Source organism: Benincasa hispida, chromosome 1, assembly GCF_009727055.1.
Source record: "Benincasa hispida cultivar B227 chromosome 1, ASM972705v1, whole genome shotgun sequence".
Classification (NCBI taxonomy): domain Eukaryota; kingdom Viridiplantae; phylum Streptophyta; class Magnoliopsida; order Cucurbitales; family Cucurbitaceae; genus Benincasa; species Benincasa hispida.
Genome location: NC_052349.1, coordinates 15660957 through 15677835, shown reverse-complemented (window position 1 = coordinate 15677835; position 16879 = coordinate 15660957). Strand labels below are relative to the sequence as shown.

The 16879-nt window shown below is 31.0% G+C and overlaps 1 protein-coding gene across 1 annotated transcript; it reads left to right on the top strand.

Annotated features, from left to right (window-relative positions):
* The first annotated feature begins 14167 nt into the window (after window positions 1–14167).
* Window positions 14168–16399, top strand: LOC120090499 (sugar transport protein 13-like). Its single transcript, XM_039048213.1, has 4 exons — window positions 14168–14429; window positions 14675–15000; window positions 15101–15225; window positions 15305–16399. The coding sequence occupies exons 1-4, from the start codon at window positions 14297–14299 to the stop codon at window positions 16251–16253; spliced, it is 1533 nt and encodes a 510-aa protein (XP_038904141.1). The 5' UTR covers window positions 14168–14296; the 3' UTR covers window positions 16254–16399.
* The last annotated feature ends 480 nt before the right edge of the window (window positions 16400–16879 follow it).

Sequence of the window (16879 nt, the reverse complement as noted above, 5' to 3'; positions counted from 1 at the left end):
GTGCCTTATGCCGATGACAATCTCTAAGCGTCTAGAGAAATCCACCCCACTTCTCCCATAAGGAGATCTACTATTTCCGACAATAAAACTTTTTTGAGTCAAAATAAGGTTTTTTTTTACAAGGCTTTTTCGACGATCATGTCGACGGTAAAATTAACATTGAAAAAACTTTTTCTGACTTTTTTTTTTCCAACGTTTACCGTCGGAAAAAGCCAAATTTCTTAGAGTTATTTATGCTCATTTTGGCAAATTTTTTTTTTTATCTTTTATGGATTTTGAACAAATATTTACTGTTCAATATATAAACTTGTGTTTTAAAAAACTGTAACCTGTTTATAAAGAGAACCTTTGAATGATTTTGAATAGGCGTATGGTATTTATGGGTTTCAAGTTCAACAAATTTCTTTACCATATTAATGGTAGGAGTATTTAATTTTTTTTTTTTTTTTTTTTTTTTAATTTAGAGTAATTTTTGTAGTGAAGTATTAGCGATTTTTATTCGATATTAACGGTGAGGGTATTTTTAATTTTTTTTTTGTCAAATTAGAATATTTTGAAACTTTTGAAAATTCAAGGATATTTTTTAAATAAAACTTTAACGGTTTTCATCCAAAATTAACGGAAAAGATATTTTTGAGTTCTTTTTAAGGTTTAAGAATATTTTTTAAACTTTTGAAAGTTTAAGGATTTTTGACACAAAGTGTAAAATTTCAGGAGGCATTTCTTATAATATAGCCAGTTTAAAATTAAAGATTTTTTTTCCCTTCACCTAAATTGTTTAATTTTATCTATCTTTTTTAATTTTTAAATTTTTTTATATTGCTAAAATTAGTAAGTAATCTTTTTAACCATTTTCGATTCTTTATTGTTCAATTTCAATTTCAAGGACGATTTTAGGCCTTATTTTTATGTGGATTTCAAATAAGAGGGAGGGTTTTTTTTTTTTTTTTTTCCCATAATAATTGGAGAGTTGTTTTAATAGAAAATTTCAGATTTTGGTTTTGGTCTTCTTCCCTCTATTTTGGCAATTTTTGTAAATCAAGTTTTATGTATATTTCCACTATTTTTCTTTTCAAATATGATTTATTATTATTATTATTATTATTTATAGAAAAATCAGTTTTCTTATAAGGTATATATTACAAGCCTTACATTTGAGTGGGGGAAAAGTTGATGAAGGGGAGAAAGAGAGAATACTTTTGGAGAGGGACCTTTAATATTTAATATTGTTGTTTTCAAAACTTATTAGAGAAATATTGTTGTTTTGAAACTTATTAGAGAAATATTGTTGTTTTGGGAGTTCGAGGCTAGAAGTCGAGAGTTGAGGATTCGATTAATGTAGAGGTCGAACGTTACAAACAAAGAAAAACTTGGAAACAATACATAAATTGAGGTTGTCGAGGGTTGAAGTTTCGACTTATGACACATAAGTCGAAACTTCAACCCTCGACAAGGAGGATAAGTGGTGAAGCAGATTGTAAGAGAGAGTTGAGATTGTAGGAGAGAGCGAGATTAAAAGCGGATTGTAGAAGAGAGCGAGATTGTAGGATGGGACAATCTCCAAACGCTATGGAATTGTATGCGTCTCGCTCTCTCCTACAACTCGCTCTCAATCTCACTCTCTCTCACAATCTCGCTCTTTCTCTCACAATCTCACTCTCTCTGAGTATCTCACTCTCTCTTACAATCTCGCTCAGAATCTCGCGCTCTCTCTACAATTCAAAATTCTGTTATTTGTTGTTATTTTTTCATTAATGATTCCTAGTTTTTTGTCTCATTGGTCATGATATATATATATATAATATATATTATTATATATAATATATATATATATTATATTTCTATGGAAAGTAAATAAATTTATTGTATATTCAATTTTTTTTATTATAAAGTTGTACATTTATTCTTTTAATTAAGTTTACAATTATTCTTTTAATTAAGTATACATTATTCTTCTAATTAAGTTGTACATTATTTTCTAATTAAGTTGTACATTATTCTTCTAATTGAGAAACAAATATTTTTTAATTGAGAAATAAATATTTTTTTTTTAGATCATGGCTTTAAAACCCAGAACCTATTGATCCCGATGTTTTGTACGACCAGTCCATTCATCGATCATTCTGTTTTATGACGAGATCTGTACTACTGGAGAAATATCTTACAGGCATCGAGAGGCAGTTCTCCAGTGCACTATCCGCTCCACCTCGAATACTACCGTCTACTACGCACATCTGGATTCTATGGAGTTGTCAGATTAGGATTTATTCAGTTGGACTGACATTTGAATCACAGCCTTGTCGAGAGATGGAGGCCTAGATGCATACATTCCATATGTCTGTTGGAAGTGCACTATCACTCTACAAGACATAGAAGTGTTTTCAAATAAATCAATTCATTTTGTTCACTTGATGTTCCTGCCACTGTTAGCTAACCTTCATGATGCGGGGCCGGTATTTTGTGGGTGGAACATGTTTGGCATGGTTGTATAGACAACTATGCAAAGCAACAAGACCTGAGGTTCGAGAGATAGTTGGGCCTCTCATACTTTTGTAACTATGGGCTTGGGAGGATTTTCCAACAATGGCTCCACAGCTACAACATGTAATGACGCTCAGTTAGTTGGACGAGCCTACAGTTCTCAGTATGTTGTTTTAATTCAATTTAATTTTTATATCATTGATCTAGTTAATTTAAATTCTAAATTATCAATTTAAAAATTTAGGTGAGAGACAAATTTTGTGTGACTAGGACAGCCATAACATGTAGTCAGCCAGTATAGATACATGTTTGATTTTACTTCAACTAAACAAAGTACATTATACTAAACTAATTGATTATTTTATACACATTTTTATTGTATTTGTCTTTAATATTCTATAATATAATATTTTGTGTTTCAGGTTATTTGGGAGCCGTACAAAATTATTGTGCATACTTGCCTAATTTTTTGTACGAATGGTCAAAACATATGACGGACGCTTGAGTCCTCTCATATGTTTTTCACATTGATAAGTGGCATCTTCCTAAACAGGGTTGAATAAGAAATTCGGTTTTCATAGATATGTCCCATCGCCTTGTAATACTGAACCCGTACTGCATGATATTGACCTAAGGATTGGAGATTGGTCCGAAAAAGTTGCACATTTGGTAGTGCGATGGCACTATCGTGCAGGTTTATTACAGTGGGGGTTTCTCTTGAACAGTTTGACACAGATGCACTCCAGAATATATTCATTGGTAATAATAATATTCACAAGGCGCTAACGTCACTTGTCCGAGAGCAGCTGTGGGTCATTTGGTAAATGAATATTATCTAATTATTTTTAATTTTAAATTTATTTTAAATATTGTCTTATTGTTTTTATATTCACAGAGATTGAACAACATAGACTTGCTGAAGGTTGCGAATGATCTGAACTAGGTTCTTGCTATATGTAGTGACACCAAAAGCTATATGGAGGAAATTCATTATATATACGATATACCTATTGTTCCTCCACCAACTCTTAGACGTAGAGGACCTGTTCGGGAAGAAGATGAGTTTGATGAGATTTTGCAATTAATGTGGAAGAGTTGCCCCTATGATGTAGACGCATAGTCTAACTGATTATGTTAGTTCGATGATGATGATGCCAGCATTTGGTTCAGGACATTATGACTCAAGAGGCTGGTCCTTCGTCTTCATACATGCATGGACATGGTCGGGGTCGTGGAGAGCATAATGAATATTTATATTATGAAAGCGCTTGCAGAGGTACCAGAGCAACATTAAGAGAACCCGAGCAACCTCAAGTTCGAATCGACGATGATAACTAGCTCGAAATCAACGACGTCCGACTTATGGGACACATTGATTTTTGTAATTATTTTTATATAAATGAGATATTTAATTTACATTTTTTTATTTTTATGAGATATTATTTTTTAATTATTCTTTTTATATATTATGAATAGTAATTATTTTGATAATAGAAGTTTTTAAATGTCACTGACATAAATAATAACATCAGATAGTCTAAATCTAAAAAGTTAGGTAAAAAAAAACTTCAATATTCAAATTTAACATATTTTTAGATAATAATTTGGGACATATAAATCAAATCAACACTCAAAATCTTCACATGCAAGTCTATAAAATAAGATGTATTATTGATATAAAGAATAAAAATTTTTAAAACCACGTAGTGAGGTCATAGTTTTTAAAAGATTTTACAATATGATCTTGGATTTCTTTTTGTACATTGTGGTACCAAGATTTTGATGGATTTTTTTTTTTTTTTTTTAAAAATTTATAATAATAATAAAAATATTTTTAGAAATTGTTTTATAAAATGAAAATTAAAAAATTAAAAAAAAGAAGAAAAAAAGAAAGAAGGTGGAATGTGTAATTATTAAAAAAAAAGAAAAAAGGAAAATTTGTACGGATATCTCTCGCTCTCGCTCAAAATCTCGCTCTCTCAATCTGCTCTCTCTCAAAATCTCGCTCTCTCTCTTACTCTTCCCTCTTTCGCTCTCTCCCAATACAAAATTATTTTAACACATCAAAATAATTATGAGTGTTATGAGAAAGGTGTCCGGAATGAGAAAGGTCTCCGGAAGGTCTTTCGTTTCTTCCACATCAAATAATTATGAGGAAGGTCTCCAGAATGATAATTAAACAGACTCAATAATAGTGTTAGGGTAAGGTCGAGGGTTCAAAGTTCGACGTGCAAAATGTAAAGCGAAAGGGGAAGGTCAAGGGTCAAAATTCGACCTATCTAAGTCCGCAATTTTCAACCATCGACTTATTTTTTTTTTTTTTAAAAAAAACAACAATATTTTTACAAATAGTTTGAAAACAACAATATTTTCCTAAATAGTTTCTAAAAGGACAATATCCTTTTAATTTTTCTCTTTTGAGAGCACCTGTTTGGGAGGAAAAATAAATAAACATGGAATTTGACAAATTGTATCAATTTTATTTAAAAATTTTAATGTCATCCAATTACATCTAAATTTAGGTATTTTATAGTGTTAACTTTCTATACTAATTCATCCCTAATTTTAACATAAGTAATGTAAATATCTCTAAAAACTCACTAATTTTTCAATAAAAATTCAGTTGTGCCTAAAATAAAGTTTGAAGGTGCACAATTCCAATTACTTAATAAATTTTCTAAAATTTACTATTAAAAAGATCTTTCTTGTCCTTTTTTTCTTCCTTATTATTGAACGCATATTCAATTTCAATATTAAATGTGAAAATATTTGAACACTTTTGAAAAGTTAACTTACTACACCATGTTGATTGGTTCGAATCTTTCAAGTCCTATAATAGTAAAAAGAACACATATTTACTCTATAATCAAACAAACTCACATTTTCTTTATTCTTTTACAATTTGTTTTTTAGAATTGCCATACTTATCCGATTTAAGATTAAAGATTGTAAAATTTACTCAAGTTTAAGATAAATATTACAATACTCATCTAAATTAAAAATACAATTTGATAAAGTTGAAAGCACTTTGTCAAGGTAAAATTTATTTCTTTTCCACACTATTTCTAAGGAGTGAGATAGAGAGTAATTAAAGAGAGGTCATTTAAAAAAAAAGAAATTTAAATAATCGATGTTTACTTTTCTTCTTTAGGCGAAAAGTTCAAATATCTATATTATCTTCATTCATTCTTAATTCAAAAGATGGATTTTATAACTCTAAGGAATAAAATCAAATACGTCGGGATGACATGGAAAAAGAAAATCTCTATCAAAATGCATGACTTTAATTTTCAATCCACACTTTCTTTACGTGGAGTTCCTTAGTCAACAGTTTAAACAATATTTTTTTAAAATACTTTAAATATATTAAATAATACGAACGGAAGTTTCCAACATTCCCATTAATCTTGTTATTATCACATTAGGTAAAATATTATACTAAGACGTGTCATTAATTAAGAAAGGTCAAATGGTTCGAATCTAATGTTGAATAAGAAAAAAGTAAAATAATAACCATAGAGGTAAATAATTAAAAATACGAAAGAGGAGAAAGTTAAAAACTATTTTGTCAGAAACACCTCCTATTTGATCAATTATGTCAATTTTAAAATAAATTTGATATTTCAATATTCATCATCGACAAAATTGATCATTTTTATTAAAACTTCAAACATTATAAACGTAGAAAAAAAATTCAAAATATTAACTTAAATGTAGCATCAAAGTTAAAAGTATTTCTCAATTTTTATTTTTGTTTTTTTTTTTAATGATGTAGTTGAATCTCCACATGAAATATTACCAATAACTTAGTTTAGAAAAATTCCCTAACATAGTTTTTACGTCACTCTCTAATAGATCACCTTCTATTTTATTTGTGCATAAATTCTATTCGTGTCCATATTTAGAGATGTCTAATTTTTTCACGGAACGGACCCATGGGCCCCACCTTTTTCGATTAGGCGGGGGAGGAAGTGGGGAAAAAAAAAATTCTTCGTGAGCTTTTATCTAATGTTATGTTATTATTATTATTATATAAATATTACATTTAAATTTTAAATTTGATTATTTATTGGGAATGATAATGAATATATTTAAATTGAAGATTTAAATTTAGATTATATATGTGAATAGTTTGATTTTATTTATTTCTTTCTTCTAAAACAATTAATTACCTTTCTTAGGCCAAAATTTGAGTCTTTAAATCCAAATTGTCATACAAAACTAATCAACCATAACATGTGCTCACACTAGTGATTTAAATTAATTAGCTTTTTACAAAAAAAAAAAAAAAAAAAAATTCGTGGAATGACATCCGTCCCATGGCCATCTCTATTCATACCAAACAGAAACCTGACTAATTTGGTTCTCATACAAATCATAAAATATATTTATTTATTTAAAATTTTTCGACTTGCCACAAATTTGACAAATGTGGAATTTTAATATACTTTTATATATTTATTTTAGTTTTCAAATTTGTAAATATTTTATTTTAAAGTATGTTTGTAATATATTATCAAGTGTTTAATATAAAAAATATATCATTTTAGAAGCAATTGAAGTATTTGATAACCACTCAAAATGGTTTTTCAAAAATATTTTAATTAGTTTATATAAAAAATATTTAAATAAAAATGAGTATTTTTAATAATATTTTTTTCTCAACTCAATCCAAACAAGTCTTTAATCTCCACGATTTATATAAAAGATTTAAGATTTTTTAACATATAACATATATTCATTTTTTTAGGTTGGAGGTTCAAATTCCTATCACATTTGTTAAAAGGTTAAATTATAAATTTGGCGCATATAATTTAGAGAAAGTTAGAATTCAATCCGTATAGTTTATAATTAAAATTTAGTCCATAGGGTTTGATAAAACCTTCATAAATAATCTAAGGTAGGAAATTATAAGGATTATTTATGAAGGTTTTATCAAACTATTAGGGATTATTTATATGGTTTTGTCAAATTATAAAGATTAAATTCTAATTTTTAAAATTATAGGATTAATTTCTAATTTTCTTCGTACTGTAGGAACCAAGTTTATAATTTAATTCTGAATAAATTAGCAACAAACTTATCTTCCATTTCAAAAGGTCAAATTACAAATTTACGAATTGAACAATGAGATTTCTGTACTGTTTAATTCTTAAATTTTCAAAATTACAGATTTAATTTTCGAACATCCAAATTTAATTAAATAAACTTCAAATTTAATTCCATTGAAGTTAAGTTTTCATGGAAATTGCTTTATCAAACGGTGGGCATATCTCGAACTCAAATTATTTGGGCATATCTTAACATTTATCCCAAATTTAAATAATTCAAATTTGGGTTCTCATAATCAAATATCTCTCAAATTAAAGTTTGGGAATATTCGAAATTTTTATCTCAAATTTAAATTATCCATGTATGATACAAGTCTATCTCAAATTAACATTTGGTCATATTCCAAAATTTATCACAAAATTCAAATTATTTGAACTTAAGCTTTATCCTCATATCAAATTAAATCATGGATGAGATTTCATGTTTACCTTGAATTAAAGTTTGATCAGATTCTAGATTTTAAGCTTGGGTACAATCTAAATTCATCATCGAATTCTACTCCAAATTCAAGTTCAGCATCTTGGATAGAAGTTCGATTTCACTCCAAATACAACTTTGAATTAAGTAGCACACATTCTACTAAAATTTAAATTGGGTTTGTGTCCAGATAGAAAATCAAAACTTTGACTTAAATTCATGCTTGGATAAGTTGGCATCATTACAAATATGTATATATATGTATTGTCAAGAATATAAAATTTTGATCAAGCTTACATACCAAATTCATAATTTGATTAAATCGACACATCAAATAGAGTCAAAATCAAGAAGATATAACTTGTATTTTGAATCAAAATTTAACTTTTTCGATATTCGCCCATGTTAGGTTGTATGTTCTAAAACTCGCAGTTTGTAATCTTTAAACTTGCTTTATTTACAATAAAGTTATTATTGAGGTTTATTCAGTAAAGTTGTTATTGAACATGTAAATTGCACTTATAATAGCCTAAATCCAATAAACTAACGACCCCCTGGCTATAGCATGAATACCTGAACTTTATGTAAAGACATAAAGAGGATCAAGTTTGAGTATATAGCCAAAATAGTCTATAAGTATAAGGATAAGGTTGGGTACCTTATCCTAGGGATACTATGGATGCAACCCACTTTGTATTTGGTACAAATGATGTGAGTCCAATTGTTCATGTAGAGACATGCAAGTGAGGGAATCCGATGCAAAAAATGTTTGCATAAGATTGAATCACGAAATAGTCATTTTTCTTTATAACATTATTTACTGTTAAAACAGACTATTTCAATCTGATGGCCTAAGATAACTCGATCTCAATCTTGAGCTAACTATGAACTCATGTTTATTCGCGATTATCCTTTAATCTACATGGGTGAAAATGGCTCAACATCGCCGCTCAATAAGCCTCCCATTTTAGGGGTAAGATCGAGTAGATAACTAGGGACATAATTCTACAGGATGGAATCTGCTTCTACTTGATTTCAGGGTTGGCAGATAGGTTGTTCCCTTAAGTACTGTCTCTTAGATATGAACAAGGGGCCCGGCCTCTTTATGACTGAGAGGGGTTCGATTTATTGGTAGGACCATAAACCAATTGTTCATTAGTGGATCAGTGAAGACTTAAGGAGCAAGATGTATTATAGGGGTAAAATGGTAATTTTGACCTAACAATAAATACGAATAACCTGTAAAAGATCAAGTGGACATAAATATATTTATAGTGAGTAGAGTGCAACTATTGGGCTTTAGTGAAGTGACCCGGTAGTTAACGAATGTTGGTTAATTCGGTTAAAAGAGTTTAGCCAATTAAGCTCGGATCATTAGAGCTCATGATCTGTAGGTCCATTACATCCTCCTATTAGCTCATAAATGGATTAAACCTTAGAATTGTGATGAGAGAATCTGAAATATTCAAATTATTTTATGAGAGAATTTATAAATATATACGATATAATTAAACGTTTAATCATCAAATTAAACGAAATTGGAGAGTTGAAAAAATTATTTAAATAGGATTTAAATATTTTACATGAATCCAGGGATTCATATTTGAAATTGGTGTATTGTTAATTTAATATTTGATATTAAATTAATTAAATTATTTATTCATTATAATTAACTTTATTTAAAATTAATTATTAGAATTAATTTTGTTTAATATTAATTATTGAATTAATATTTTAAAATTAAAATTCATTTTAAATCTGAAATAATTGATTTCAATTTATATTGTTTTTTAAAGAAAAATCAATTGTAAAAATAAAATTTCTACAAAATGGGTTTCCAACCCATTACACCTTCAATTTCTACTTCTTGGAAGCTTGATGTCAAACTCACATGGAACGTGATTGCATGCTGAATTTGTTTAAACAAATTCAGTTGAGTAAGATGAGGTTCATGCAAAAAGGAAAATTGAAGAGAAAATTTGTTTTCTATCTTCAACACACCAAAGCTCACAGTCTAATCTAACAATCTAATCTAAGGACCAATAGAATAGTAGGGAAGATCAAGAGGTGGTCTACAAGTCATTGGAGTAAAGATTTCAATTGGATTTGGAGAATTTTGAAGAGTTCTTCAAAGGTAATTTCTGAAACCCTATTATTTTCTATGAACAAGCATGCTTTAACTCTAAAATTAATTTAGTAAGAGTGCTTATGATCGTAATTGCTTCCGCATGTTGAATGTCGACACCATCAATTCGTACTTAGAACATAGTTTAAACACTCAATTTACATTAACTTTAGCTTGGTGGGTGTTTTTCATAAGTTGTATGAAATGGGTGCTGATATGGATATATTACAGTTTTGACATTAGATTTTTCCTTCAGTTTATGTTGAAATTATTGTAATTGGCTCTTTGTTTATCGGCCTTAATGTGTGATTAAGACAGTAAATGTACTAGAGTCGATAGAGTGGAAATTAGGTTGTAATTGGAAGCAAAACGAATTAAGCTCGTAAGGAAAAACTATAGAAATAGCCACTATCTTCGTAGCATTGGAATGCTACTTGAACAACGTCTTCAACTAGACCAGAACGCGCTCGCGAGCAAGTCCGGTTCAAGGGTTAGTCGGTTCGGGTCGTGAAGGTTTGGTTTAGCCTGTTTTTGGATCAGTTCACCTATTTTTGCCTTACAGGTCCGATTTGAGTTGTTTGAAGCTCGTTCGGGTGTATTTAGGCAGACTAGAAGTAGTTCAAGATAGTTTTTTTTTTTTTTTTTTTTAATTATTCTTGTAATAATTAGCTTATTTCTTACTTAGGATGCCAAAGCTGGTCCATATCAGTGTATTTTAATTATTTATGCATTGGATATATGCTATAATAAGACATTTGTTGAATGCGAAATTTTGGACCAATCACAAATTATCATGTTATTTACCAAATTAATGATGAAATTACAAATAGGTGAATTTGAGACTAATTAAAAGGTTGAAATGTGTCCCAAATTGAAATTGAAGATATAAATTGGTGAGTCCTGATTATGCCATGTGTTTTGGTCTTGAATGTTGAATTAAATTATTTATTTTTTTATCCAATTAAATATTAAGATTTAGGCTAAAGTCAAAATTGAGCCCAAGAATATGTTTAATTTGACTCAAATGTCAAATAAGACTCAAATCCAATTAGTTGGGTCAAATGGTCAGGTCTATGGACCAACAAAGCCTAAGCCCACAAAGCTAACCTGAAATCTCTGTGAATAGAAGAGTTCTCTCCATTTGTAGGGGTCATCAATTTTAGACTCCAAATAGTCGAGAGAATTCTCTACAATCAAAAGAATTATTGACTCCTAAAGATTGAACTCCTCCTTGAAGCTCAAGTCCTTTAAGATATAAACATTATTCCGAGACTCAAACTTCAAGAATATCATAGCACTCCTTAATACATCAAGCGTACACATTCAACTGAGAGAGAATCTGAGGATTAAGTACTAGAGATCAAACCACATCTACATCAAATCAATATCAACATAAGTTCAACTCCATGAAACAAGTTTCTTCAGAAACTTCGTGCGAACAAGGACTAATTATGTGGTTTTGTCAAACCATAAAGATTAAATTCTAATTTTTAAAATCATAGGGGCTAATTTCTAACTTTCTCCGTACCATAGGAGTCAATTTTGTAATTTAACCTAAAAAATTACTAGTTGAATGTTGAGATTTGTGTATTATTTAATCCTTAAACTTTTGAAATTACAAATTTAGTTTTTGAATATTGATATTTTCTAAAATTGAATGTTAAAAATTTTATTAAACATAAAGTTCAAATTTACATCTATAAGGTTAATTAATATTAAAATTTTAGAATTTGTTAACGACCTATTAGACATAAAATTAGTTTGCAAACTTATTAAACACTTTTCAAAATTTAAGGAGCAAATAGGCACAAATATAAAAGTTTAGGAACTCAATTTAAATTTAACTATTTTAAAGTAGTTTCAAATCTAGAGCAAAAATTTAAGGGTCTAATAACTATTCCACTGTTAGGCATCCAACAAACTGTTAAAATACATCTCCAAAGTTCGGAAACTAAATGAGACACTAACCTGAGTGTTAAGGTACCTCCTCCAAACAAAAAAGTATTCGATGAGAATGTCACACCACAATTGTTCATAGGGGTGTTAAAAAAACCCGGTAATCGGATCAACTCGGACTACCCACCCGGGTTGGGTTAGATTTTATTTTGAGTTGGGTTGGGTTAAAATTTTTTTAAAATATTAAATTCGGGTCGGATCTTGGGTTACCCTATTTCATGGTCGGGTCGACCCAACCCGATTATATATATATATATATATAATGAAATAAAATGTTAAACGTATATTAAAAAAAACCCTCGCCAGCCGCCACACTTTGAAACAAAAGTTAAAAGAACGAAACGACCGCGACCGCACGTCCGCACTTGAAAGTTGAAACGAAACGAAACCCTCGCTCACCGCACTTGAAACGAAACCCTCGCAGTTGCTGCTTCCATCGTCACTCCCGTCGCCATTGCCATCGGCAGTCGACGATCGTGTAGCAGTACGCTTATGCTATTGTGTACGCTAGTCGCCGCACTTTAGTAACCTTAAGCTATCGTTCAATAAACCAGTAGTTATTATTAAACTTGGTCTTTTTTATTGAACTTGAGATGATTATTATTGAACTTTGTGTGTTTGAATAGAGACTTTGAACTTGAACATTTGAACTGTATTATTTGAGGAAGTTTCTTTTGAAGTTTATATTGAATTTATGGTGGTTGTATTTTAATGTCATTGTCAATGCTAAAATTTTACATAGATTACATGTTCTTTATTACTAAGGTTTATTGATCAACAAAAAATCAAATCCTTCAATACATATTAAGGGGCCATTTTGTTACTCAGTGATCATGTAGCAGAGCTCAACGATCGTGTAGCAGAACTAAGCGATCGTGTAGCCGAGCTCAGCGATCGTGTAGCATTTGGTAAGCGATCGTATAGTATTTGGTAGGTGATCATATAGCATTTTGTTACTCAGTGATCGTGTAGCGTTTGGTAAGCGATCGTATAGCATTGGATAGGCGATCATTTAGCATTTTGTTACTCAGCGATCGTGTAGCATTTAGTAAGCGATCGTATATCATTTGGTAGGCGATCGTATAGCATTGGGTAGGCGATTGTATAGCATTTTGTTACTCAGCAATCGTGTAGCATTTGGTAAGCGATCGTATAGCACTGGGTAGGCGATCATATAACATTGGGTAGGCGATCGTATAACATTTTGTTAATCAGCGATCGTGTAGCAGAGTTAAGCGATCGTGTAGCATTTGGTAGGCGATCGTATAGCATTGGTAGGCGATCGTGTAGCATTTGCCATTTGGTAAGCGTAACAGAACCAGTGATCCAACCCGGCCCAACCCGAAAATTTTGGATTAGGTTAGGTTGGGTTGACCCTCCAAAAATGAACTAATAGGATTCATTATTAGCCAATCCGAATTTTTGGGTTGGTCCACAAAATTCTTCCAACTTGGCTCAACCCGACCTATGTACACCCCTAATTATTCATATACATCTAATTTCTTTTTTCATTGCGTAGTAGTTTGAAGAAAACACTTAGGTTATATTTCAAAATTTAAGTCTTACATCTCCTTCAATTTTAGGTAAGTTAAATGAGAAACAAAAAAAGAACTTTTAAATGGAAAAAAAAGTTAGTAAGAAACAAAAAAGAATTTTTAAATGGTAAAAAAGTTAATGAGAAACAAAAAGGAACTTTTAAATGGTAAAAGAATAATGTCTTTATATATATATATATATATTCCCCATTTTTGATGCAAGGAAAAGGAACGATGCCTTAAAATCTCAACCAATTTGGTCAAATTTGAATATTGGAACGTTTCATTTGGCATTAAAGTGTGGATATGGATAAAGTCTATCCAAGTCATCTCATACTCAACCCCATTTACTTTCCTTCTTAACTATCATAATTACTTTTACTAAATATAGCTTCCTTTTCCCATTCAATTAGAGACCCATAAGATAAACATCACCAAAAAATTTGGATCTTTACCATGTTTTTGAAACAGTTGTTTTCCCCTTTCTTAGCCTAATTTACCATCAAATTCACCACTTAACACAATTCAACTCTCCCCTTCTTCACTCTTTTCTCTCTATAAATATATTCAAATTACTCCCCACATCTTAACATTCAATCTCAATCCAATACACCCTTAAAAAAATAAGGAAAAAAAAGAAAAGAAGAGGTTTGAAAATTGTATTAACACTATGCCTGCAGGAGCATTTTCGGTGGCTCCGTCCGGAGTCGAATTCGAGGCCAAGATAACTCCTGTGGTTATAGTTTCCTGTATAATGGCAGCCACTGGAGGACTAATGTTCGGCTATGATATTGGAGTTTCAGGTTGGTTAGTTAATCTAAATTTTGAAAGTCCCCGTTTGATAATCATTTGTATTTTAGATTTGTCATTTACACCTGTAACAAGTCATCTTTCCAAAGTTTATAAGTAGTTTTCAACTTTTCTAAAAAAAATGTGAGTGATAAGAAAAAAATAAAAATAAAAAGTAGGAATTTCTTGATGGGGAAGTTTGTTACTTTTCTTCTGTACTTTCTTTAATGAAATGGGAAAATTCGACATGTCGGAACAGGGGGAGTGACGTCGATGCCTTCGTTCTTAAAGGAGTTTTTCCCAGTCGTGTACGAGAGAACTCAACAGCATGTAGCGGATGACAGCAATTACTGTAAATACGACAATGAAAACTTACAGTTGTTCACATCTTCTCTTTATCTCGCGGCGTTAACAGCCACATTCTTCGCTTCTTACACCACCAGAGTCCTCGGTCGGAAACACACCATGCTCATCGCCGGAGTTTTCTTCATTATCGGAACCATTTTGAACGCCGCTGCCGTTAACCTCTTCATGCTCATTCTTGGAAGAATCTCTTTGGGTTGTGGAGTTGGATTTGCCAACCAGGTTAATTTTCTCGCATTCCCCCTTTTTCAATTTGAATCACACCTCTACTTTGTTCTTCTCTCCATTCTGCTCTGCTCTTACTCTTAATGTTGCAAAATAGGCGGTGCCATTGTTCTTATCGGAGATAGCGCCGACGAGAATTCGTGGAGCTTTAAATATATTGTTTCAATTCGATGTTACCGTTGGGATTTTGTTTGCAAACCTTATCAACTACGGCACATCCAAGTAAGCAAACCCAAAAACTCTCACTGAATTTGAAATGTGTTTGAAAAGTAAAGTTAAGAATTTGAAATGGTAATGACAGAATTGAAGGAGGATGGGGATGGAGGGTATCACTAGCATTGGCTGGCATTCCTGCATTGCTATTGACTCTTGGAGCAATGTTGGTAGATGATACTCCAAATAGTTTGATTGAACGTGGACATTTAGAGAAAGGAAAAGCAGTGTTGAAAAAAATTAGAGGAACAGAAAATGTTGAGCCAGAGTATTTGGAGATCTTGGAAGCAAGCCGCATTGCTCAAGAAGTGAAACATCCTTTCAGAAACCTCCTCATGCGCAAGAATCGCCCACCCTTAGTCATTGCCGTAATGTTGCAGATCTTCCAACAATTCACTGGCATCAACGCAATTATGTTCTACGCTCCAGTTTTATTCAACACGTTAGGCTTCGGCAACGATGCGTCTCTTTACTCTTCTGTGATAACAGGCGCCGTCAATGTCCTTTCTACATTGGTGTCGATTTACTCTGTCGACAAGATCGGGCGACGAATGCTGTTGTTAGAAGCTGGAGTTCAAATGTTCATTTCGCAAATGATTATCGCGGTGGTGTTAGGTGTAAAACTCCAAGACAACACGAACAACATGTCGCACGGGTTGGCAATTGTGGTAGTGTTGATGGTGTGCACTTTCGTTTCGTCTTTCGCATGGTCTTTTGGTCCACTTGGATGGTTGATTCCGAGTGAGACATTTCCATTGGAGACGCGATCGGCTGGACAGAGTGTGACAGTTTGTGTGAATATGATATTCACATTTGTGATAGCGCAATCTTTTCTGTCGATGTTGTGCCATATGAAGTTTGGGATTTTCTTGTTCTTCTCTGCTTGGGTGTTGATAATGTCGTTGTTCGTGATGTTTTTGCTGCCAGAAACTAAAGGGATTCCAATTGAAGAAATGACTGAGAAAGTTTGGAAGCAACATTGGTTTTGGAAGAGATATATGGATGATGTGCCTGAGAAAGGAAAGGCTTCAGCTTGATTTATTTAGTTTTCGTTCTTTTTTTTATAAAAAAATTAATTCTTGCAGTTTTATTTTACATATGTTTGTTTTCTCTTGCCTTTCATTTTGTTGGCCAATTATGGTTGTGGGGTGAGATCATAGAATTGAGAAAATTATTGAAAGCGATCAGGCAATATATAGGTTTTCTTCTTCTTATTATTTTTTGTTTACTTGTTTCTTGATGATCTTTGTAGACATGATTATTATTAGTCTCTGTTATCTTTCTTTTTTTTCTTCGTTTGGTAAGATGTCAAGTTTTATTTGAAAACTAACATTTATCTTATCTACTTTTTGTTAATATTTTAAAAAATTAAGTCAAATTTTAAAATTTTAAAAAAACTAATAAACATAAATTTTAAATACAAACAAAATCGTTATTAAATAGGTCTGGAAAACTTGATTCTAGAAGTGCAAATTGTAATGAATAAATTGAAGGGAAAAATACATATAACTTTTTTTTAAAAAAAAAAACTGAAAATAAAATAATTATCAAACGTTAACTTTAACTTATATAATGTTTCTTTAGTACTAAATTTGAGTTCTAGCATGTACTTGGGAAAATTGATGTTAAGACAACGTGAGAAAGACAAATATATTCCTTACTA

Excerpts from the sequence above, each read along its gene's own strand:
- LOC120090499 (XM_039048213.1), top strand. The coding sequence starts at position 14,297 with ATGCCTGCAGGAGCATTTTCGGTGGCTCCGTCCGGAGTCGAATTCGAG. Across the intron at positions 14,430-14,674 it reads CTATGATATTGGAGTTTCAG|GGGGAGTGACGTCGATGCCT; the intron begins GTTGGTTAGTTA and ends ATGTCGGAACAG. Across the intron at positions 15,001-15,100 it reads GAGTTGGATTTGCCAACCAG|GCGGTGCCATTGTTCTTATC; the intron begins GTTAATTTTCTC and ends GTTGCAAAATAG.